Source organism: Ammospiza caudacuta, chromosome 9 (assembly GCF_027887145.1).
Source record: "Ammospiza caudacuta isolate bAmmCau1 chromosome 9, bAmmCau1.pri, whole genome shotgun sequence".
Classification (NCBI taxonomy): domain Eukaryota; kingdom Metazoa; phylum Chordata; class Aves; order Passeriformes; family Passerellidae; genus Ammospiza; species Ammospiza caudacuta.
The window spans coordinates 10441942-10467653 of record NC_080601.1 but is presented as its reverse complement, the minus strand read 5'-3'; the positions used below and the strand labels follow the sequence as shown (position 1 = coordinate 10467653).

At 41.1% G+C, this 25712-nt stretch overlaps 1 protein-coding gene across 2 annotated transcripts in view; it reads right to left on the bottom strand.

The window, feature by feature from the left end:
• Window positions 1–25712, bottom strand: part of ANK3 (ankyrin 3) — a 189704-nt gene that overhangs the window by 12375 nt on the left and 151617 nt on the right. The window contains exons 36-43 of one of the 2 annotated variants that reach the window (XM_058810081.1): window positions 24248–24329; window positions 13287–20972; window positions 12574–12648; window positions 11616–11747; window positions 10454–10597; window positions 6942–7611; window positions 4692–5070; window positions 932–1030 (exon numbers count right to left, since the gene is read on the bottom strand). In XM_058810081.1, coding sequence (XP_058666064.1) covers window positions 932–1030; window positions 4692–5070; window positions 6942–7611; window positions 10454–10597; window positions 11616–11747; window positions 12574–12648; window positions 13287–20972; window positions 24248–24329 — 9267 coding nt within the window. The remainder of the gene's footprint in view (window positions 1–931; window positions 1031–4691; window positions 5071–6941; window positions 7612–10453; window positions 10598–11615; window positions 11748–12573; window positions 12649–13286; window positions 20973–24247; window positions 24330–25712) is intronic. The other variant, XM_058810082.1, reaches the window with a different exon arrangement.

The following is a 25712-nucleotide window of genomic DNA, read 5'->3' as shown; positions in this document are numbered from 1 at the left end:
ATAGATATGTGCAATTGCAATGTCACAATTTATTCCTTCCACAATTTATTCCACGTAACAATTACAGCTCAGGCAAACTGCACTAGTGCTGTAATAGCACCAAAGTGCCCTGCTGGTTTTTGTCAGGGCTTGACTGCATGATTTTCTAATAAGAATCTAATAAATCCTGGAAGTTACTGAGGAATTACATAATGGTTTATGTTAGAGACTAATTTTCTCATGCTCTATGCTGCAGGAAAATAAAGTCATACTGTATGACCACACAAAAATATTATAAGGGCAAATACAATTACTTATATGATTATACCATTGTTATCAGTGTGTGTAGTATATTGTGCTGTAAGTAAAGGCTTCTGTAAACAAATATACTAAATGGAGTCTAGTGAAGGCAATGCTAGGACCTTTATTAACTTCAGTAGATTTAAAATCAGGATCATCTGCTGCAGTGAGAAAGTTTTCCAGAACACATTAAGCGCTTAGGACCACAAGTTTCAACCAGAGTACATGCCTCATACTTTCCTATATCCCACTCATATATTCCTGCAAATGTTTAACTTATAACTCAGAATTTTTTAAAAACAATAGGAAAAAAAAAAAGGAAATATCGTTACCCATCTTTCTCAGTGGCTCATATTTGCTCTACAGAAGATCAACATGCTGCATCTAGCTGCAGCCTTTAAGATGCCATGCAGAGCAGTGGCAGTGAAGGACACAGCACTCCATGCAGCACAGCTGTTTTCCAACAGAATACACCCAAAACCCTGTGTTAAAAGCAAGGAAAGGCAACCTAGCACTGGGTTATCAATCCATACTAGCCATGGAAAGCACACTACCAAGAGGGGCTCCAGTATGCCAAAAGTGACATTCTGACATAGCAGACCAAACCCATGTTCATGCCAGCATCACCTCAAGAAAGCAAATCACAAAGTACCTTGAGAATCAACCGCCGCCGGTAAACCCTCGTGGTGATTCTCTGCTCTTCACCTGAGCTTGAGTCACTCTCAATCTCACTGTCACTGTCACTACATTCCTAATAAATGCAGGTTTAGTACATTTGAACAGCACGTTTGCAAGACAGAACATGCTGATCAGGACTAGGAGAAGAAAACAGAGGTTATCACAGACAGTGTTTTCCCTGTTATGTACATACTGACTCGCAGTTTCACTGCTGAGGTACATGATGGGAGGAGGCCTTTTTGCTCCTTGGCATGCTGTAAGCTGCTAATTACACCAGCTATGGAATATCTCAGCAGCTCTCAAGTCTCAGAAAATGCTATTTGGAATGCATCTGACCTGTGAAATTTCAAAATCTTATGTAATTCTTTTAAATTTTATGTAAAAAAACCCCATAACCTTGTCATAGCTCATTGATTTTTTTTTCTCCTAAAAATTATTCTTTCAAACAAGTTTTATGGATTCACAAGGTATGGGAAGTGAATTTCCTAATACAAAAAAAGAAGACAGTCACACAGAAAGATTCAGTGGAGCACTTCCGCATAGAACATTACAAAAAGGCTTTCTGAAAAATTTCTCCATGTAAATGGCTTTCCTGCTCAGCATTTATCTGCTTTTATAAGGGGCAAAACTGCAGTGCGGAGTACAACCATCCTGCATTTTTCCAAGAAGGGGCTGTTAGAGCTCAGCTGGAGGGGCACAGCCCTGAGCTGGTCTCAGACAGGTATTGCAGCTGCACATGGGTGTTATTCTGTCCTGGCACCCTCTGCCAGCCCTGGTGCTTTCCCCTCCAAAAGGAAGGAGCTCAGCTTTGGGGCTGAGCAGCTATGTGTGCACATGCTGGACAAAGGGCTTCCCACCTCTGTGTGTGACAGACACAGGGCACAGACCCTCTTCCCATGATATTCAGCTGGACCAAGCCTTTCCTGAACAGAGAAATTTGAAATTTTCCTCTATGTTTTACTCAATGACAGCCCCAAACTGATTTTAGAATCATGGATAGTGGATATTAGGAACTGCATATCTATTTCTCCTTCTGAATCTGGCCCAAGACATCCTAAACAAGAAGCAAATCTCAGAAATTATGTGCAAAGTAAGAGTGGGCATAGGTGGGTGGAGGAGAGAAATAACTATTTAACAAAAAGCATTTAGGGCAGGATGACAGAATTCATCTGCAGTCCTCTGGCACTAGTCAAATATAGATACAAAAAATTGTAAGCCAATCCTCTCCTGAAGAAGTAACAAGAAAGCAGAAGATTTCCAGAGGGCATGAAAGCTTTAGAGGAGGAGTTATTTTTAATAAACAGTTTTAAGTGGTTTATTTGTGATGGAATTCTGACACTGAGAGTCACCTTGACCATGTGCTGGACATCATCCTCTTTGGAACAACAGAGCAACTGTGCTGTGCTCTTCTCATTTAAAAAGATCACTGGAATCTGATGCTTGAGCATTTGTAGAGAATTATATGACCTACACCATTGCTGCAATGCTTTTGTAAATGTTTATGTGGACTTGGAATGAGGCCAAGGATTTGTTTCATCCACGTCACCAGGCGTCAGACCAGTACCAGTCTGAGTTCCATCTCCTGGTGCAAACTCTGTGCCAAAGCACTGCTGCAGCCCTTCTCCTGCAGATGGGTGACTATTGCTTCCTGCCTCTTTCCAAATGGGTCACAGACAAAAATATCTTACTTTGGCAAGTAGTTTTAGTTTGTTCCCACTTTCTCTCCACAGAAGTAAATCTGTTTCTTCCATACTTTTCTCTTTATGGAGCATTTCTGAAGAATGCCTTGCAGAAAGACATTAGAAATTTTCTGCAGTAGAAATTTTCTTTGTTTTCACGATAGCATGTGAAGTGTTTCACCATGACTTGGACTGCCTTAGTAATTAAACTTACTGATTTTAAATTAGATTAGAATGCATTATTGAAGAAATATCAACAAGATAATAGAAGCAGTTCATGTCATTCTAACAGATGCTAGTTTCTTACCCATTCAGGCTTTGTGAGAGACCCACATTTTGAAATGACATTATTTTCTGATACCAGTTTTTTCAAAGATCATGCCTATAAAAGGACTTGTTATTTAGTAAATAGGATTATCAGCCTTCACCAATAAAGCAAAGAGCGTGCCTAAGAAAAGCATTTGCTTATTCTTCTTGATCCAGATGGGATATCCACCAGTAAAGAGCACACAAAAGTGGGTGACAACTTCTCTTCCCACTGATGGGAATGCAGAGGGGGAAGTGCAGCATGTCAGCACATTACAGCGTGCATCCACACTCACTCCTGCATTTAATCAGAGCACGGCACCACCAGCCTGAGCTCTGCCCCAAAGCCTACAGACACCGAGGAACGCTGCCATCTGCCTCTAGCTGCCTTTGCAGAAGACAAAGGCTTTTACATTTTTAAAGTATTCCAGTAATTAGCAAACATTAGGAAAGATCTTACTGTGTCACGAACTAATAACAAGATAATAACAATCATATGCTGCATAACTGCTGAAACTGATTATGTTACCATCTAATAAAAGGATTCTTGGTTGTATAATCGAAAGAATAGCTTTAAACGAACTAATTTAAACCTGAGTGATTTACTGCAGCCCACCATAGCCAACATTTTTATTGTGCTACAATAAAAAAAAAAAAATCTATATCATGTAGAAGTAATTCGACTGAAATATCTTGCTTCCAAAAGTTATAATCTCCTTCTGTATTATATGCAAGAAAAGACAATCTCAGTAGAAGAAACTCTGCAATTCCCCTTTTCAGCCTGGTTCCCTGCTGGCCCTGAGGTTTATTCTGTGGCAATCCTCCCACTGCTGGGGTGTGAGGTGCACGCAGCTACTGGACTACAAGCCATTCTTTGAGTCAACTTTCCTTCCAAGCTTCTGGTAAATAAATAGAAGCAAGTGAGAAAGATATCAAAATCTTTATTTTCAGAAAATAATTTATAACTGGGGTTTTGCTTAAGGGTGTACGAGTCAGGCAAGATAGAAAGGAAGGGGAGCCCCTTGGCAGCATTTTAAGGAGAAAGAATCACCACCTGGAAAAATGCTTTACACATTTAGAAATCTTTTGATCTATCTTGGCTGGATGGACTCTGAAGCTGGGATGAAAAAGGCCATGAAAAAAGAAATATAAGGAGGAGATTACATATCACCCCAAATAAATTTTTTTGCAAATCAACAGAGTGAAAAAAAATGCAGGTAGTTTTGGGGAAAAAGAGCTGGACAGAGCCTGAAGGGTCCCTATATTTCTTTGCTCCTATAATTTGCTTCAATGTCAATGTCACAGGAAGAGTGGGAAACCAGTGGCAACACCTCAGTGGGAGCAGATGGGGGACAGCTGAGCTGTTTGGCACTGCTTGCACAGGTGGTATGTCATGGCAGGGAAGGGGCTGTTCCCCAGCCACGAGGGACAGTGCTCCCAGAAGCTGCTCCAGCCTCTTCCAGGGCTCAGGGCCAGGCAGGGAGAGGATCATGCAGCCCTTCTTGGCTCCCCTGCCTATCCTGACTCCACCTCATTCTATTCACAACACAAATAAAAATTTCCAGTATTTTTCCCAATTCCAGTTTTCTCAATTCAGTAATAAACTGAAAAGGCATAAAAGAAGGATAAGGAAAAAATCCCCTAACCCTGTCACGAACAACACTGCAAGTCGCACAAAAAAATTTGTAAACCAATATGTCAAGCAACAGGGACTCCTCACACTGTTAATTATTACAGGACATACTGTACCTTCTGTTCAGACATTACTGCTCCCTCCTCCTCTTGGATGCTTGTTCTTGGCTTGCCATCCTCAGAAGTACTCCAGCCCATCTTCTTCACACTGACAGGCACAGATGTTTTGCTGCCTTCTGTTGCTGGCTTGCTGGTCTCTTCCAAAGATTTCTGATATGCTGCTGATGATAATGTCTGCTCATCAGTACCAGTTGAGATCTGGGACTTTGTTTTCAGGGTTTCTTTGTCACCATGTTTTCCCACATCATTTAAAGCTTCCTGGATGTAGGATTTAGTTTTTGCCTCTGATGTGGACTCGGATAGGCTTCCATTTGTTTCTGGCTTCCCTGCTTCTCCTTTGACGTATGAGGTAACAGAATCCCGACATTGGTCCGAACTACAGGAAAAAGAGAAAGGAATAGACAGCTGTTCAGGGCTTAAATCACAGGCAGAAGGGCAAAGCACCAAGCCTCTTACTGAGCCTTCAGTCTGGGCCCATACATTTCACACAGAGAAAAGTAAAATTTTCGATTCCACTTGCAGACATCAATCTATTTAACAACCTTGTCTTCCGCATCATGGCATCGTTTCAGAGGCAATGAAAATACTGTGGACACTGGAAACAAGGCCTAATGTTTTATGTTAATCTCCTTCCACTTGGTGGAGGGGAGTAAAAAGAGAAAAAAAATACACAAAACCTACCAGTTCTCTTGTATAATCATGAGCTAAAGCCTCAAGGCACTTATTTTTAAACCACTCTCTAATCAAAGAGGTGATGAAAGTATCTGGTACTAAGCAATTACCAGTTATTTTCCCCCAAAAGTACAATATCTGAACTCCGGATGGGTCTTGCCTTTTAAAAAATCTGCAAGTAAGACCTTAGGTACTGCAGAGTCTCAATAATATGCAGAGACAAAGGCAAGGAAGATTACTAAAAGATAGAAAGCTGACCAGAATTTTGTGTCAGATTACCTATGGAGAGGTTTCACCTGCAGTTCTGATAAACAGTTTTATTTTCCTTTGTATTTTTGCTCACTTTATGTTAAAAACTACGACTGTGTAATGCTGACATCTGAAAATAGCCAGCTGTTTGCTGGCAAGACTCTTACAAAAGACAGCAAAGGGAATTCATCTAGCTAGAAATTGATATCTTCTTAAGGAAGCCCTTTTACTTCCAGAAGTGATCTATTTCTCTAATTTAACACAATACAAAATGCAGAAAAACAACACTTGCTTAACAACAGGAAGCATATCAGTAGTAGTTCAAGTGCTTTACAGTACTGAAAGACAATGAATTTGCTGAAATCAATGACCAAATTCCCACTAGACTTGATAAAAGATTATCTAATGCTACCTTGAACCTTAAAACATCCTGAGCCAAAGATGCAGAGGATGTAAACTGCTGGCAGAGAAATGATCACTGCGCAGATAATCATTCTGTGCTGCTTTATAGCTCCTGCAGACCTGGCTCCTCAATTAGTGATCACAGGAACCCCTTGCCCACTGGGCACCAGTAGGGCTGGACAGCACAGCACACACTGTCAATGCTGAAAGGGCAGGCTGGAAAAGCTTGTGCAAGGGAAACGCACTGAGGATAATTATACAGAAAGCATCCCTCTCAGCAGGTCATTATGCTAAAGACAAGTGAAGACTGGGAGAGTGCAGCACATACATCCCCTCTCCTTCCTCTGCAGCCACTGCTGGGACACATCACACAGGACTAGGTGGGTTTGGTACCACCATCCTTACCTTCTTATGCCTTGTATCTTTTAAGAAGTCTAGTAAATTTGCATGACATAATATGCGTGAAGCAAGGGCTATAAAAAGTGACAATTAAAAAATTAGCTTATGGGAAAAGTAACAATTATCTGAGGGAAGGCAAAGAGATGCAAATGGAAGGATGACTGCTATAAAGGTGCTCAAAAATAAGAGTAATGTAGTATCCTGATTTCAGATGTTCTTGATTCCAGCTACATCTATGCACCACTGAGATGAATTAGAAATAGAAATACGCGAGATAAAGAACGTGAAAAGAAATATTACCTGCCAAAGATAACACGAACTACTTCCCAAATGCCTATATCGAGAATGAAACCTGACTAATACACATTTTTAAAGCCAACTACATCTGAGGCCAAATCAAGTTTTTCTATTAAATGTCTATATATACAAGCACACAGAGATGCTGTCGGAGAGCAGCAGCCCGTGCAGCGCTGCTGGGGGCAGGTGGGCAGCTGCTGAAGGCACGCTGCGGCTCGGGGGGCTCACCTCTCGTCCAGGCGATCCAGCAGGCTGCCGCCTATCCTGCGCCCCGACGTCGGCGCCTCGGAGACGCTGGAGGAGTCGGGCTGCCAACCTGTAATTGAAGACATTTCGCGTTCTGCTTGTTGAACACCTTTAAGAATTGACCATACTCTTTCTTCCGTCATCTCCTCAGACTCAGCTCCTTCTTCCAGATGAATGTCCTCAAACAGAGACTTAAACTTTTCTGCCGTCATCTCCTCATCAGTACCAGACTTTTCTCTCTCGGGCTGTTCAGTCCTCACTCCTCTTTCACTAGTCTCTTCACTCTGCCTTTGTTTAGCATCTTTGGATATCCCATAACTACCGAGATACCGCGGAAAATCTTTAAGGTCCACTTCCTCCAACTGGCTCTCGCCTAGGGAAATATCTTTAGGTGTTCCTTCTCTAGGCACTGAGAAATCAACTCTGCTGTCATCCAGTGACGTGTCCTCTTCAGTCACCACTGGCGGGGCTGCTGCTGTACCATCTACGTGTCCCTGGGAGGTCACTACCACGTCACTCAGCCTACTGGGAGTTCTAAGGGGCGACTCTAGGCTAGAGGTGTCGCTAAGGAAATCGTCCTGGTGCAAAGGGGTGGGCGGCACGAAGCGCAACCCAGTGGGAGTTTCCAGTTCCACTTGGATGGAGGGATAACCTAAGGAAGACAGCACATTTGGACTGACTGGGATGAAACGTGGAGCGACAAATAAGCAAATGCCAAATGATTCATGGGTTACATAAAGTATGAAACACACAAGGAGGTGCAGGTGTATAAGAACCAATGCAGTTCTGATAGGTTTTTGTTACTTTGTCCCAAAGAGATGGAACAAAGAATGAGTACTGCCAGAGAATTTTACAGTGAAGCCAGTACTTCTGACTACTTTTTTAATAGTCTGCAAAGTTTTCAGCAATTGCTTGTGCAGCCATTTTAAACATTTTCAAGCTATAGCAGATTGTCTTATGGGCATGCAATAAATCAAATGTGGACAAGGGTGGTTGTCCCTTTACACACAAGACAATCTCTTGCAGTCATATTTTGTAAATCTTTATTTCCAAGATTTTATTTATTTATTTAAATTTGGTAGTTTAATGAACAGATTTTAAAGACAGCAGTAGATCAAAACATAGGACAGCCACATTTTTGTCAGTAGGTATTCTTTCTAAAACAGGTCCACATTTTTAATATGCTTGTATATAAAATACACAATACCAGAAATACAGTGTTACTAGCATATACCTCCAATTTAATCACAGTTACAAGAATGGACTAGTTGAGGAATGAAGAACAGAAATGGATCCTAATGAGGATACTAAAAGATAGTAGATCTAAATACACAGCAGGATAAAAAAACTAAAGCAAGGAAGTTAACAAGGGGATAAAAGAATAAACAAGGGAGAGCTATATGAATATTTCAGGTACAGTGAAGTTATTCGGGTGAGAGGACTGTGGTGAGTAAGGAGATCTTGGTGATCTTGAAGATTGAGGTGATCTTGGTGACATTGGTACAATCAGATACACTGATCAAATAAAGAGAAAAGAAAAATTGATGAAAACATAAAAAAAAAAAAAAACCAAAACACACAAAATGATTAAACTGAATATACACATAAAAAAAAATGGCAACAAAACCTTAAGTTCGCATTCTGGCAAATGAGGTTGGGCAACCTAGGAAAGGAAAAAACACATGCTGTGGGATTAACGGGCCATTGTGCTGCCTGCAAGGGGAGGTGCATCAACAGGGACTGGGGCTTTGTTTCCTGAACCAGCCGAGAGAAAGGCAAAGGAGGTCTGGTCCTGGTGAGGAAAGGAAGCTTGAGGAAGGTTCAGAGAAGAGGAGAGACACAAAGCAGCTGCAGAGAAGCGCTTTTTTCATAAAAACATTGATGCTACTATTAAAAGGCTCAAGCAACATTTCAAGAGAGACTTTCTTAAAATGTCAACAGAAAACTATTTCTGTAGTGCAATGATTCAATGACCAGCAATGCTGCTCAATAATGGAGGTACACTGAGCTCATATGCTCTGAAGAAAAAAAAATCTTACTGAAATACAGAGAAAGCCAAAACATAATTGAACAAATTACAAAAACCAAAAGAAATGCTACTTACAAAAAAAAAAAATCTTATTTAAGGAGCTATTTATAATACAAGCAAATAAAATCACAGTAATAATCCAGTGCCTGTTACCTAACATTTGAGACAAGAAAAAGTCAACATTTAGCATCTTCAATATACTGATAAACAAAAAGCACTTCCATGGAGATTTTGTTTTACAAGAAGAATTTCATTTTTGCTTTTAATTTGACACAAATTTAACCTGCACAGTTCTGCTATCATTTGATACAACTTTCATGAGGAAATTATTACACAATTTTACCCATTAGCAGGCTGAAAAATATATTCAGTCATGCACTAAAAACCCAGTTTGTTATTTTTCTACTGCCATTGGAAAAATGGTCCAAGTGAAAATCATAAAGCAATCGATGTTCACAGGTCTCAAAAGGCTTGGTAGTAAATTGCACATTAATTTGTTCCATGCAAATACTATGCACTTTCCCCCCCTTCTTCTTCCTTTTTTGTTCTCCTTCAAGAACTTTTACTACTATATATCTAGACAAGAAGCCAAAGAATACACATATTTCCAGGTAAATTCTCAAGCATTAAATACCAAGTACGTAAAAAAAAATAGACATGGGCAAGCCTCAAAGGCCAAGTGTCAAGAGAAAAGCTTGGTCTTGTCAAGTGACCCTGAGGCTGGTGGGAACCAGTGTTCACTCAGGCACACATCTCTGGGACTCCGCACTTAGTGTTTGAGATATTAATGTGCAAGCTGCATATCCCCAAAAAATCACGACCTGGATGCAGGACTTGAAGGTGTACTAAGGAAGTTTGCTGATGATAGGAAACTGGACACAATTTCCACAGTTTCCACAGCAGCTGTGGACACTTCCAAGGCAGGGAGGGCTGGGCAGTCACCAGCCATACAAGTTTAACAAGAACAAGTGCTGGGTTCTGCACCTGGCATGGGCCAACCCTGGCTGTGTGTACATGCTGGAATGAGAGGCTGGAGAGCAGCCCCATGGAAAGGGACCTGGGGGCCCTGGTCAGTGGGAAGTTGACCATGAGCCAGCAGGAATCTGTGTCAGGGGAGCTTTAGGCTGGATGTTGGGAAGAGGATTTTCACCCAGAGGGTGGCCAGGCACTGGAACAGAGGAGTGGTCACAGCACCAAGCCAGCCAGAGTTCAATATGTGTTTGGACAACGCTCTCAGGCACACGGTGTGATTCTTGGGGCTGTCCTGTGCAGGGCCAGGAGCTGGACTTGATGATCTTCAGAGGTCCCTTCCAGATGAGGATATTCTATGATTCTAAACCCCTTTACACACTTTAAATTATTGTTCCTGTAGAACTTACAATCTTTCTTTAAAGTCTAGTTCATACAACATTACTGCATTATTGGACATGTCACTGAATTAAATATGACTACAGAATTCAATTACCATCAATGGGATCATGAAATACGTTATTTTCATCTGCAAAACTTCTGGTGCCTGAAATATTCCCATAATCAAATATTGGTCCTTCCAACAGGGTCACGATATCTATTCGATTAATTTTTGTCAATACAGAAGTTAAGGCATCAGCTGAAAAAAAGAAGTAAAACACATCAGAAAAAGGTTCAGCATTGCAGAACTGTGTGACCATTTTTCTCAATTACACTCACACTGCATTACTCACAAATTGCTGTCATGTCCCTATGCCTTTGGTTCTAGCAAAGCCCAGCATTTGTCTGAGCAGTCATTCAGCTGCCTACTTATTCAACATACACATCCTATTATGAGTCTACACTTTCTCCAAGTATAATTACATTACAACACAAAAGGCACAAAGAACAAGGTCAGATAGTTCTTAAAGAACGTATTTACTTACTACTGACACAAAATATTCTTTTACTGGAGTGTAAAGGGAGAGTAAAAATCCTTTTACCATTCTGTTTTGAGGCAGAATATGCTGTCATGTAGGTAATAATGCATATAAGGCTATTCATGCAGTACATCATGAAATCTCATTTACAATAATCCTGTTGTGAGAACACAGTAATACTGGAAATCACTTCTACAGTGAAAGAGATCAAAGGAGACTCAAATGGCGTGTAGGAGTTGGTGGATCAGAGAAGGGTAACGAACACCATTCACACCTCACAAAAATCAACCCCTCTCTTTCAGTTTGAGCAATTCAAGTGAAATGTACAGATGATAAACTCATAATCATCAGCACAGAATCGGCATCTCCATCACTCCTCAAAGGAAGAAGTTTAAGTCTTTTCCTATGACCTGCAAATTACTGAGACTACCTAATTTTTCCAGGCAGTCATTTCCATGTTTCACATTCCTTGCTACTGGAAAGTTTTGCCTATTATTGTCTTTACTGGAGCTCAAGTTCATTACCTGTTCTATCAATTATGGATGTGGAGAACAGATAATTTCCTTCTGCATACATAGTGAATAAATATGACATATTTCTGACTCCTGGTAAAAATGTACCTGAAACTTATTTTTTCATTGATGGTTTGTGAAGAACATTGATAATGTTTTCTTCAACTTGGCAACAAATGAAACGGGCTATAACTTATAAACAACAAAAGTAACTACTTGAACTTACTTGTAGCATTTTTCCCATCTCTGGTAACCCATTTTTTTAATAACATGAAGCTTTGAGCAATAAGAGAATTCGGGTTTTCTACTCGGATTTGATTTATTTCATCCACAGAAAAATTCAGTTCTCTTGCCAGTTCTATAAAGACAAAAAAAAGGAAGCGAGAAAAACAAACCCAAAAACACCAAAGAAAGAACAAATCCCTCAATTGTCTCATCAAGCTTAAAAATACTAACTTTCATAAATCACAGAGACATCAACAAAACTCCCTGACACAAACTTTACAGATAACAATGAACACGGCATTATATCCCCACACTTTATTTTCCTAAGACATAATTTTGCATTTCAATCATCTCTGGGAGCGATTATCACACTTCTACTCAGTAAGCCACTTACACATGATGAAAAAGCCCTCCCTGGAGATTGCCCCATCACTGCTAATTTATAAACTCTGTTAATTTCCTCTGATTGCTGCTCCCCTGGGAGCACCCTGTGCAGCCCAGCACTGGTGCTGGGGTCACCTGAGCCCTGGCAGAGCTGGCTGCTGCAGCTGTGGGCACAGGAAGGGCAGCTCTGCCCACCAACACAGGGGGCCAAGGTGGGCAGAGCCTCCAGCAGAGACCTGCCTGGTTCTGGGCTCCCTGCAACCCGGGCTTGGGGAAAACTGCAATGCAGGGGCAGGAGACAGCCCAGGAGCAGCGCTGAGCCCAGGCAGGTAGGGCCTCTCAGCTCCTTGGGAGAACATCCCAAGAGGAAAGCCATTCAGCTATTTTCTCTTTGATTTACTGAAAGATCAAGGAATAATTTCCTATTAGGCATCTTTGCCCAGCAACACATTGCACGTTTTGGGAAGCTGTGAATTTGGGAGAGGCTGATGCAGTCTTGCTGCGTCTTTTGGTAAAAGAATACCTCAACATGCAATAGCGAAGACTGAGTTCAATATCAAAGCAGAAAAACTTACCTGTCCAGCTAAGTCCTAGGTGATCAGCTACAATTGCCATCCTTATATCTGTCCGTTCACATGGACTCTGTGGACCTGTGATTTACAATTTCTCAATTAAAAAGGTTTTGCACAGAAAACCACAATACTGGATAACAGTTTATTATAAATAATAGCTTTAATTGACTAAGTTGACAGTGCTTATATTGTTTACTAGAATGGTTGTGTGACCTAATAACCTACAAAACAAAATTTTTTCACAGCTTTTATATTTTCACCTGTGTAAAGCCAAAATGTAAAACTACATGATGTCGTGTAATGAGACCGAACATGCTGACAATCTATCTGTTAGACTGTAGACAAGTTGTTCAATTACTGGTGAAAACCACCAAGGCCAGATTATTGTCTATTTTCTCTACTTTGACAGAACAAATATACTGTCACAAAAGACATCTTTCAATTTCTGAGTTACATCAATTTCTGAGTTACATGAATGTCTTTGGCATGCTTCACTAGCTTTCTACAGTACAGAATTTGTTTGAAGGAAGAAAAAAGAGAATAAGACAGCACATACAGATGACAATGACAGAATGAAAACTACAGTTAAGTCACTCCACAGGCAATCACAACAGTTCATGCACTAGGATCAACAAGTTGAAAGTTTTACAAACTAGGCTTGATCTCCACGAGGTGAGCCATGAGAGCTCCAGAAACCTGACTGCCTTCATTCTCACCAGTCCTCTTACTCCTCCTCCTCTCACTGTCGGCCTTTTCACTCTTTGATTTTATAGATGCTGCCTCTGTTCTCATGTCTCTAGCAGACTTCGGTGTAATGGAAGGCAGGTAAACTTGAGTAGCTTCTGATAAGGATGTGTTCCTTGATGTACTGTCTTCTTCATCATCAGAGACCTCTGACTGCATCTTTTTCTCTTCATCAGAAAGACGATCCACAAGCTTTAATGTCTCACCACTAATTCCCTTAAAATATTCAATAGAATGTTTACATACCTCCCTAAGCTGATTTTTCTTTACTTTAACTGTTGTCATGGTGACGGAGGTAGATCTTACCTTTACTGGTAATTTAGAAGGAAGTTGTTTTGGTTTTTCTTTCTCTACCTGCTCTTGTTTTGGCAGGGCTGGAGTTCTTCTAGCTAGATTACTCCTATGTGTGTTTTTTATAGGAATCCTAGACCTTGCTTCTAGACAGGGAGAAGAATTATTTTGCTTTGCTTTGTCAGGCTTACTAGCCTCTTTCGCTTTACTCCCTGTATTGCTTTGGAGATTATTTTGGGAAAAGACTTGTTTTACTGAGCTGGCCTTTACAGGAAGCTTTGATTTTCCTCTAGCTCCTACCAACTCTGTTGATTTTTGCTGCTCTCCGTGTGGCTTTTGCTTATCTCTTACTCTGTGTCCTTGTGTTGTCCCTGTACCTTTTCCTGAAGTGCTTTTCGCTTGATTAGCTTTCTGGAGGGAACATTTCGGTTCCAAATGTTCTTTTAGCACTACATTACAGGGAATATCATCTGTAGGGACAGCAGATGAATCCAAATTGTTGTTGTTATTAAAATTATCTTTTGGAAAATCAGTGTTTTCTGTTTGCCTACAGCTCGTCTGGCTAGAAGCTGAACTCGCAATCACTTCTACAGTTTCATTTTCTAATCCCTCACCACTTGGCATCACAGCTTCTATCTTATCTGTCACTTCTCCAGGGCCATCTTTCTTCAGAGTCATGGTGGAAGCAGAAATTCCCATTTTAATTGGTGTGCGCAATTTGGGATCAACTTTGGAAGCGTTTACTGCTGCCGATGATTTCTCCAGGGAGTTACTACCAAGTGTTTGTTCCATGCAATCTCCACTGGCCTGGATGCCGGGCATATTTTCAACTGCTGTTGTTTCTACTGGTCTCTCTAGGGTTGTTTCTACAGTGCTGTCCCCTGCCTGTGGCTGTGTGATGGCAGTGACTGTACTTTTATCCCCTTCCCCCTTGTCCCCTGACTTCCCTTCAGAAGTATGCTCACCAATCTGAAAAAATTGGAGTCTTTCTTCAACAAAATCCCTCTTGCTCATGTCAATTGCACCACTGCGAGTCATCTCAAACATCTTCCCCTCATGAAATGGGAAGGGGTTGGGCTCGCTAGTTGGCGTACTCTCATCTGTTGGAGTTCTGGCTGGTGTTGTGTCAGGTGTTGTTGCTTGAGATCTGTCTTCCACCGCCAGACCAAATGGCTTAGCCTCATCCTCCCTCGATTTAGTCTCAAACACTTCATCGTCACCTCGGTTATTCGACCACGGGTCAAAATCTAGACTCTTGGTGGCCACAGTTTTGAAAGGTGTTGCGAATTCTTCGTCTACTTTGTAACTGAAATACGAGTCAGGAAATACAGTCCTGTCAGGGTGTCTGCCTTCCAAAGAGAAAAACTGCGCCCCTGACTTCTTATCGCTCTTATCTCCAGCTTTGTCAGAAGATGGACCTTTGGAAGGTGTCTTGTCTTCTTCAGGGCCTACCTTGCCTTCCTCCTCAATGACTTCAAGCTTACTCTGGCTAAAGCAGCGATCAGTCTGCTTTAGAATGCCTTCTGTAGTCCATACGTCCTTTTTGGTTTCAACTGCCGGACCTGCAAGTTTAGAATCACTCTCAGTTAAACCATCATCTTCATCTTGCAAATCATAACCGTCCAGAGAGTCAATCTCTGTCGCATCGGTATCATGGGAGAATTCTGCAGTGGTTGCTATGGAACACTCTGTGACAGACTGGTCATTGTTACTCCCATTTTGCACTACATCATTCTGGGGTGACTCAACCCCATTGTCAAACTCATTGGGTTTCCCAGAAGTGGGATGTCCTAACTCTTTCTGTTTCTCAATCTTTTCAGGGGCTTTGGGTTTTGAGGTCTCTTTGTGGTCATCTTCCAGCTCTTTCAGTTTGAACGTATACTTTTTAAGCGGAACGGGCTGATAGAGGGATTCATCATCACTGGAGTCACTGACATCTGCTCCCGGTGGCACAGGAGAAGGTGGCTGCACTCTGATGACAGGTTCAGCCAGCTGGCACTTGTCGTGTTCATCTTGCAAGTTCACTTCAGTCATCTCCATCTCACTCTCAGTGGAATAATGAGGCTTCTTTTCTGATTCACCTTGATCTGCATCCAGTGGTGGAGGAGGAGGGAATTCAATATAGGCAACTCTGTTACCTTTGGGTCTTTTGTTAGAGTCCTTATTTATAAGATTAGGTAATGTTTTGTCAATCTGTGGTTCCTCAACCTCTGCCTGTTTCACTGATGTTGTCTTAGCCTCTGCTTCCTCCTCTGACTCCTCAGACACCTCAGGTATAGGGCTGGGCTTGCCTGGGATATAAGCTATTAGTGAGTCAGGTGTTTTAGATGTAAACTCGTAACTCACTTCCTCTGAACTCGGTGTTTCTGGTGTTAAAGGGCTTTTACCAGAGCTGTCTATAAAGGACACTTGTTCTAGCGTGTCATCCTCTGGACTACCTTGTGGAGAAGGAGGCTGTTTCTGCTGCCTAGCTGTGTAAAATGTCCCCCTCGTCTCTTGTACCGTCTTACTTTCCTGACTGACAATTTTTTTTATACTACCTTGTTGCACCTCTTTCTCATATTGCTTTCCTACTTGAACAAAACTGACATAAACAGGTAAAGTCTTAATTTCTTTTACTCCCTCAGTGCTCACTAGCGGTGCAACTTTATTCAAGTAATCACTGGCACCGGGGTCAGCTATGTCACTTGAAGGAAATTCCTTTCCTGGGCTACCTTCTAAAGAATCTGGTGATTTGCTAGGGGATAGCTCTGTTTCCTCAGCAGGAGGACTTAAACCCATTGAGCTCTGCTGCTTGGTAACCTTTCTGATTTCTGAATGCTTTATTTTTTCATCTTCCACATAATCAATCTGCCTTTCAACTTTCTCCTGAATCACAGCTGATTGGGATACTTTAGCTGAAAGTTCATAGACACCATCAAGCATGGCTCTCTTCTCCTCAACAATTCTGACTGGGATATGGGACACAGCAATTTCTTCTTTCCTTTTGGATACTTTATCAGCCACTTCACCATTACGTTCCCCCTCCCTGACAACAAATTCTCTGTATAAAACCCTTTTTGAGGGGGATTTTACAGTCAGTTCCTTCACTTCTTCCGAATGGATTCCATTTGAGGCCACTTTGTGCTCTGTCACAGTGATAAATTCACTTTTTTGGTCAGTTTTAGATTCAGCATGATCAACATGGTTTTCTTTTACTGTATCTGGAACCAGCACATGTGAAAGCTTTTCCTTCTGTGTTTTATGGTTAGAAGTTCCAGGACTTTCCCACGTCCTATAGATTTTTTTGTCCCAGTGTCCCTTCGCTGTTGAGTCTGAGCCATACGCCAGGTCTTTTGCCCGTGGTTCTGAAATGCATTCTGCCACGCCTTTCCTCATCTCAGTTCTTTGTGTGTCTGAAGCACGAGAGTCTTCCACAGCTTTCCCTTTACCTGGAACAAGGTCTTCCTGTATTTTCACCTCTTTCTGTAAAGCTGTGCTCCCATCAATGACCTCTATTTGCTTTGCGTGTTTCTCTCTTGAATAGGACTGATACACTGGTAACTTACTTTCTTGCAACTTTTTTACTGGAATTTTGGACTGACCATCCAGCTTTTTTTCTTCTTGAGTTACGTCCTTACTTCTGGGACTTATACCTTGCTCAAATTTAAGCCTAATGGAACTGAGCTTTGACTGCTTCAGCTGAAATCCAGTCTCAGGCACTCCAGTCTGCTGAGCACTTCCTTTGTGTTCCATAGTTCGTTTAGAGTCCTCTGCAGGTTGCACATATATCCTTTTTTCAGGACTGCTGGGCAAACTGGATGCTTTCCTTTCATCCACCTTGGGAAAGCACTTCCCATCGTGTGCATACTGCTTCACCTTACTCCAATCATCCCCAGATGATGGCAATTCAGAGAGCAGAACCTTCTCGGGGCTGCTGCTTGCAGAGCTCTGGCTAGAATGTATTTCCTTGCCATTTTTTTTATGCTGCTTTTTCTCTGGAGACTGTAGCTCATCATTCAACTTCTCTGTTTTATCCCGAAAAAACTGGGATACTTCAGTCAGTTTTTCTTCTGCCTCTTTAACAGTCCTGTCCACCCTGTCTTCATATATCAACTTTTCTCTACCTCTGTCTAATCTGTCCTCAGTAAAGCGCATCCACATTGCATGTTTGTGACTACTAACATCTCCAGTGTAGTGTAACACTGTCACTTTATCATAATGATCCTCCTTAGACATTTTACCTACACCATTTTCAGATACATCTTTATAGATTTTGGAGATAATCTCTTTTTTGGGGGCAGTAGCTACTTTTTCTCTGCATCGTTTATCAGTCCCCTGTAACTCTACACTAAGGGGTAGAGCATGGTCAGTAACTGACTCCTCAGTATCAGAATGAGACACATCTAGCTTTTCTGAAAGAAGCATTTTCTCAGCAAACCTGTAAGACTCCCCTCTTAGTTCTGACAACTCATCATCATGGTATTCTACTGAGTGCTGACTCAAAAGCTTCAGTGTTTTGTAAGAGTCATCAGACATGAGTTGAGCAGAACTAGGGCGACTGTCTTCTTCCTGGGACACAGGAGTGTTAACTCTAGAGGATTCCAGATAAGAAGGAAGTGACTCTTCGGCCGTGAGCTCCTCTTCTTCTTGCTGACCTTGTTCGTCTGAACAAGGAAAAGCATCATGTTTTTCCAACTCTTTTAAGTTAATATCTCCCCGAGGTAAGTCTTTCTGATATACATACATTTCTTTTTCTGGATGCTTTTTTGTTTCTCTAATAATGACTTCAGTAGGTTCAGCCTGATTACCTTGTTCAATATGGACCTCTATTATTCGCTCCAGTTTGGGTTTCATTTTGCTGTCCTTCTCTGCATGTTGTGGTGAAGTTTCAGCAGACTTGCTAACATCGGATGTTACTGATGATTTATGTTCAAACAGACCTGCCAGTTCTTTGGAAGGGTCACGTCCAGACTGAAAGGCTTTCATTATGTCATGAACAGACATTGTTTCCTCAATTCTTTCAGAGGTGCTTTCTGTGCACGGAGGTTTATGATAAACCATCCTAGTTGTTGTAGTGATATGAGTTTCTTCTTTTACTCGGACACCTTTACCAAGGACGCACTTATGGTCGTCCTCTTCACTGCCACTGGCTTTCATTTGAAAAGCTTTAACCTTCTCTTTAATGGACCCAGAAGGTTTTTGCTCCAGCTCCATAAATGTAGGGGAAGGTTTTGAAGCTGGTAGCTCCTCTGCCTTCTGCTCTGGAATATCTTCCGAAGATGGTTCATAGCTGCGGATGACGTGAACTACTTCAGTTCTTGTTTCTGTAATGACAGGAGGGATGGGCACATCATGGAAAAGTGGTTTTGGCCCTGTGCTTTCAGCACTTTGTGGGGCAGAAGGTGTCTTTTCGCTCCTCGTTTCAAAGCCACTGTCAGACAAGGGACTTTTATCTTGATCATGTTGAGAAAAGTCATCTGGAGACTCCAAAATAGTGTCTGTTCCAAAAAAGGAGTCTGCAATTTTACATAACTCCTTTTCCGATGTTGAAGGCCTCATGGAGGCTGGAGGCATTTTAAGTTTATGTTCCTGCAAAGCGATGGCTGGTTTTAAAATGCGCTTTTGTCTCTCTTCACCTTCTTTTTTCCCCTCTTCAAACTTGTACTTTATGTTTGTTAATGAACTGCTACCGATATCATTCGCTAAGTAATCAATAACTTTTGACAAGCTATAATCCTTTTCCGACATGGTTTTAGTTTTAATTTGGACCTTCTCTGGAACAGATATAGGAGGGCTTGTCAAAGCTTGCTGTCTCGCTTCATCAATCTCCTCTGTACTGAACTCTACCCAGTCATCCTCAGACAGGTGTCCTTGATCACTTTTGGGTACTTTAGCCGACCCTTTACTTTCTAAACACACATCCTTTTTCAGAATCTCACTAACTTTTACTAAGTCCTCTTTTACTTTCTCAACAATTTTAAAGGGCTCTTCATCATCAATTCTACCCTCTTTTGGTATGTCAGGTTGGAACGGCTTCTCCTCTGCGACATCTGTCTGCAATATCGCAGTCATTCTTATCAGATCCTCTTTCATTTCAGCAACATCTTTCAGTATCTCCTGACTGGAGGATAAGGAAGATGGTGTGGACAGTTTGAGAGCAGAGGGTGCTAAAAACAAGGATGATTTTATTGGAGATGAAGTTCGAGTAAAGGTAGGCTGCGTGCGCGCCTCTGTAGTCAATGTTTTAATAGGTGACAGTAACGCAGCGGCTGATTTTGTAAGCGAAGACGACTCTGGGAGCTTCTTTAATGCTGGTTCAGACAAAACATTGACTACAGAATATACCGGCACTGTTATTGTTGATGAAGTTACTGATGAGGTAGTTGCAGATATTGACCCAAGGGCTGTGTACAAAGCACCTGCAGGAGGAGTTCTCATTGACTGGAAAGCTGATGGTGCTGAAGACACAAATGACCTGAGTGGAGAAAATGACATTGTTGTAGCTGTTGAAAACACTCTCTCAGCCGTGTCAGCAACTGCGTTAGCAGCACAAGTTGCAGAATGTGCAGCTGCAGAGATCTTGTCTTGAAAAACACCTGCAGCTTTGGATCCGTTTATTAAGTTGGCAGAGGATGGGTATTTCAGAGGTGACACAGACCCATTGAGCAATGGTACATCTGTGTGCCCAGCTACATGTTTTGCTGGCGACGAGAGAGACGAGGCCATCATGACTTTAGTGGATGAAACAGCATCAACTGCTGACTTAGCAGGTGACACCACTGACTTTAGAGGGGACGATAAAAGTGAGGATGCTGATGTGATGACCGATTTAAGTGGCAAGCTCGAAGAGTACATGTTAATGTTGGATTTGGGGGATGCTGGAGGCGTCATGGTTATGGATGATCTCTCCAAGAGAGATCCTGCTGTAGTCACTGGAGATGTCCGAGAGGGGAATGTGGTAGTGGAGGCCAGCCCTTTGAGACTGGCAGCTTCTGTGACTGCGGGAGCTCTGATGAAAGAGCCTGAAGTGACCTGCATGTTGTAGGGAGGCTGCGAGACCACAGTTTTTATTGGCGAAGAGATTGTCCGAAACGATCTAATCGGAGATGCTACATCACTAACAGATTTAACTGAAGACGTGGTAGAAGCTCCTAACGTGGATTTGATTGGAGAAGTAGAAGAAACAGACCATATTGATTTTAATGGGGAAGCTGTAGGAGTGTTAGAGGAAGAGCTTGATAAGGAAGTGAAGCCTGATTTGGTTTGCCCAGGCACTGTAATTGGAGCTGTTGTCCATGACTGATATGGCCGTGTTGAAAAGAATGGCTTGTATGAGTAAGTAGCAGGTAGGGATCTTGTTGCTCCTGCACTCCGTTCAACTGTTTCTTAAATTGTTAAATTAAAATCAAACATAAAAATCAACAAAAATGGTTGAAAAACAGAGAGACCAGAGAAGAAAATTGGTCAGTAAACGTTGTAATATTACAAAAAGCAAGTACAATTGTTTGCATGAGTTGGGATGGAAGAGGCAAAAGAAGATTTAAAAAAGGAAAGAAAAAATTAGGAATGAGCCATATACTGATAACTGGTCCGAACCAAAAAGCAACATGAAATGGAAGACGGAAAGCACATAGCAACCAAATCTGCAAACAATGGAGAACAGAAAACACACAAAAGGAATCCATAAGGTAAAAATAAAGCCACATCAAAATTTCTTCTCTTACTTCCTATTGACTTTCTGATGTGCTACTTCTGAAATACTCATATCAGCTTTATTTTGCCTGTTTAGGTATGTCTCTGCTTTGTGCAACTATTAGAATTATCCATTTAATAATTTCTATTGTTGTTCTGTTCAGATTTGATCCTATATAAAAATATAAACTTGCGTAAAATGACATTATGTAGCTAAAATATTTTTTTAAACCGCTTCAGAACTATTTCATGCAGAAACCAAAATTCCTTTAAGTGACAGGCAATTGATGTGCAAACTGTGAAGCAACTGGAATAAATTCAAATCTATATCTTCCATGCACAGTTCGGATATGCTTCACACTCACAAAGCCAATAAGAGCAAGAGCTTTTCTGAGTCAATATTAAAAAAAAAAAAAAAGAAAAAAGAAAGAAAGGAACATATGCATTTGTTTCTCATGCAATATTCCTTTTGTCTGGTAAAAACGAAAGTAAAACTTTTCATGAAATGATTTTAAGAAGCATATGTTGTAAATGAAATGTGGCAAGTATGATGTATGATAGTTGTGAGCAGGCAAAGCAACTGAATCAGTTTTTATTCATGCACAAATGTCATGTCAGAACGAGCACACAGATTAATCCATTTCGTATGGTGTATTAAGCACAAATACATAAACCTTACAAAATTTCACAAGAGGTCATTAAAGAAGAGTACACTTTTTCTACAAGATGTAGTGTCTTGGTACCTTTTGAGGAGATTTCTTGTATCAGCTCAAAGACAGACCTGTTCAACTTTACAGTTCTCAAAAGGTAACATTAGAAAAGCAGTCAAAGGAAAATAGATTATGAAATAAATTCCTAGCAAGGACAAACCTGTTAAATGTTATCATCCCCCAGAACTCTCAGCTTATTCATAGGCATTTAAACAGAATTATCATCAACCACATTTTGCATCACAGGAGGCAGTCATGTCAGAAAGTATTTCTGGGAATTGCATTACACAAACATATCCTCTGATACAGCAATAACATTCAGAGAGTTGACACTGAAAGCAACTTTGAGGAATTTTTGTTTTCCTTTAAAGTTGGAATTAGAAATGGAGCTAAAATATGCAAAGAACTTATTCAACATACCTTTCTCTAAAGTTACACTAATAATTTGTCAAACCTGCTTGATCTGTCTTGTAGATAGACAGTAACTCACAGTGAAAGAAGCTCCACAAGGCTAACACTGAACTGTTTCAGCACACACACTCCTATAGAATAGTGAATATTCAGTGCACCACAGGTCCATATCCTGCAAGGAGAAATGTGCTGATCCTATAGAAGCCAATAAAAGCCCAGAAGTCAGTGTGGATGGCTGGTGATACTTCATAAAAACATTTTTGTTGAAGAGAGCTTGAGTACTAGCCCTGACTGGCACAGACTGAATCAAGAAATGCCCACTTTTCGTACTACAATATTTTAAAGTGGAAATACACTTCTCTCTCCTCACCTGAACAAAAACCCCAAAATGTACTTAATCAAATCAACTATTAGGAAGCTATTATAAATACTATTATTTATCATGAAGATTTAATTAGCAGTAGCTGCTGACATTCACTAGATGTTCATAGAGTCTTGAGTTCAAGAAACAAGCTCCAAAATGATTCTGAAAAGAACTAATAACTTGCTCAGCAGTTAGTGTTAGGACGTGTCTTCACTGGAACCCATTGCACCATCACGAGCTGGTCTGTCACAACTGACTAGGCTGTCAGGCTGCCCTCCTCACTCCTTTTTGCCTGTCAAATCACAGATTCAGAGACATTTAAGATGCCGCTTCTGTGCTCCTCTTTGCAGTTGAAGAGCAAAAACAATCTGATAATTTTTTGCGAATGAGACTTAATGGACCTTTGGTGAATAAATAAGACTTGTTTACCCTCCCAGTGAGGGGGGGAAAAATTTATTGTGAATGATATACAGTCATCAAGCTTCTTTCCAGCAATTTCATTTTCCCCCTCTCTCAGTTCCAATCAAGCCTGTGACAATACCTTAACAGTCCATCAAGATGTCTCAGCAGATCTGAGAGCTTCTTCAGATGTTATATGCTTGGAGTCTTCTTCCCGGCCTGAGAAGTGCAACATATTCTGGAGCACATCTGATCCAAAGAAGCCACAGATCTTATAGGATAATTAAGCAGCAGCCATCCAGTGGGAACTCCCAAGACCCGATGAAGTTTGTCTATGGATTTTATGGAATTATATCAAAGGGTCTGTGGCAGGGTAGCAACTGAGAAGTCAAAAGTGGGGGGAAAAAAAGGCAAGAAAAAGCCTGGAAATGGGAAACAATAGCAGTTGACCTTATAGAGGAGAAGTGAGGAAGAAAAGCTAAGCCAAATACATTATTGTATTTAACTGGGGAGGAAAAGAATGCCACAGGTCTGGTCAAGGGGAACACATGTTTAGGAAGAAGCAATGTGTGGTGCCAGGGAATAAAAAGCATCTGCAGGGAACAGAGGAAAAAGGGAAGGGGAGGAGAAAGAAGAGGGAAAATATAAAATATGAGAGACTCTATTTTGGTTAAACATCTAAACATGTAACCGCTTATCTGAGTGGTTTTCTGCATCTTTGTGTAACATCCTGTTCTACAGCATCTTTCTCTAATGCTTCAAAGGGGAGATGAAGAGACTCTTTTTGAAAGTAATTTGCAATCCTCCTACTCTGGAACTACATTGCATTTTTAAAAACTATTATATTTTTACTTAACTAACACACATAATTTGCCAGTCAGGATTCCTCAAGCTCTCACAACACAAGAGTTCACAGACCATCCAAGAGTTTTGTTTTAGACAGCTTTTTGTTTCCTTTTCTCCTTTTATTTTTTTTTTAATTTTTTCCCCAGAATGACACCAAATACAACGTTTATAGAAAAAATGTCTCTTCTTATGAACAATCACATCTACATGGCTTAGTACTTTGGTAAGAGCAACTCACTCATTCCAGGCTCAGTCAGATAGCTGTAGCGCTTACGTAAAGCAAGGGAGACGAAGTTCTGGCGCCGGTCAGCCTTCTCCGTCTGCAACAAAACACAGCAGCATTTAGGGCTGGGGAACCACTGCCTCCATCTGAACAGAGCAGTCCTCACACCTGAGCAGGATGGGCCGCTTTTCGTGGCACACAACCCCTCGGGGGAGAAAGGGTGCTTCCATTCAGCTTCAGGACGGCATGCTGAAGCCGAATTTGGGCGAGCAGGCAGGGAGGGGGCAGAGGCAGCCTCTGCTCCTGGGTGCTGTGAGATGAGTGCCAGGCAGGCAGCACAGAAACCTGCTGTGAGTGACCACCCTTCTGCAGCAAGCAGGGAGGGACTGCAACCCTACAGTGAGCCCTCAGGTTCATTCCTCTGCTCCTGAGGTAGAAGAGCTGAGACAGCAGAAGCAGCTCATTATCCTGCCTTAAAGCATCTCCGTACTGTCTTATTGCATTATCACTTAATAAACTGCTTCACGCTAATAGAGATGGCGTGATTTTGTTCATTCTCTGTAAAATAAACCACCTTTGGCTAGAAACAGGAGGTGAACACAAAAGACTACAGGTAGAGACAAAACATTCATAAGAGTGAGTGACCGATTGAGTATTGCCCCCAGATTAGCTTGTCCCGAAAGCACACACACCACGATGTACAACTGGCTTTAAAGTGAATACATTAAGGACAAAAAAAGGCATGGGAGGGGATTTTTTAATATGCACAAAATGCAAAGATGTGGATTAGAAAGCAGACTCCTCTTGTTAACTAATAAATTGCCTCATAAGTTGCTGTGTTCAGCGGGATAGGTGCTAGTGTGGTGTCTTTAATATTAATAGTCCTTCAGAGATAAACTCAAATATGTGGCTAAAAATACAGTCTGTTTAGAAAGAGAACTATTATTATAGCCATATAATAGCTCATTGGGAACAAATTCTATGGAAGTAAAGTGATGTTTTTGCTATTATTATTTTTTAACATGTAAGGAATGCTTTGGGTTGCATTGTTTGGAGTTTTTTTAGCTACTCTAACCAGCAGGTGACAACTGCTATTTATTTGCCACCAGGAACAGAAAGAAATATTGCTGCTAGGCAAATTGGAAACACCTATGTTGTTTCTTCTACAAGATGATCTCATCTCTACCTACCCCTAATGAGTAAAACCCACTCAGTTTTCTGACAATCTAACATTGCAGTTTCCATGAAACAGTGGGTTTTGAGCTGCAAATATCTGAGGTTGATTTGAAAATAGACTTGAACACAATATTTAGAAATTGCTCTTGGCTGGTTTGCTTTTTTAGAAAGAATCCAGTTTATTTACAGAGGTGAGATATTAAAAGCCACTATTGTGGCCTCAGCAGTATCTTTTTCCTTCTCAAAAATACAAGTTACCATAGCAGTGTCAGTGTTACTCCAAGAGGTAAAATATTATCCACTA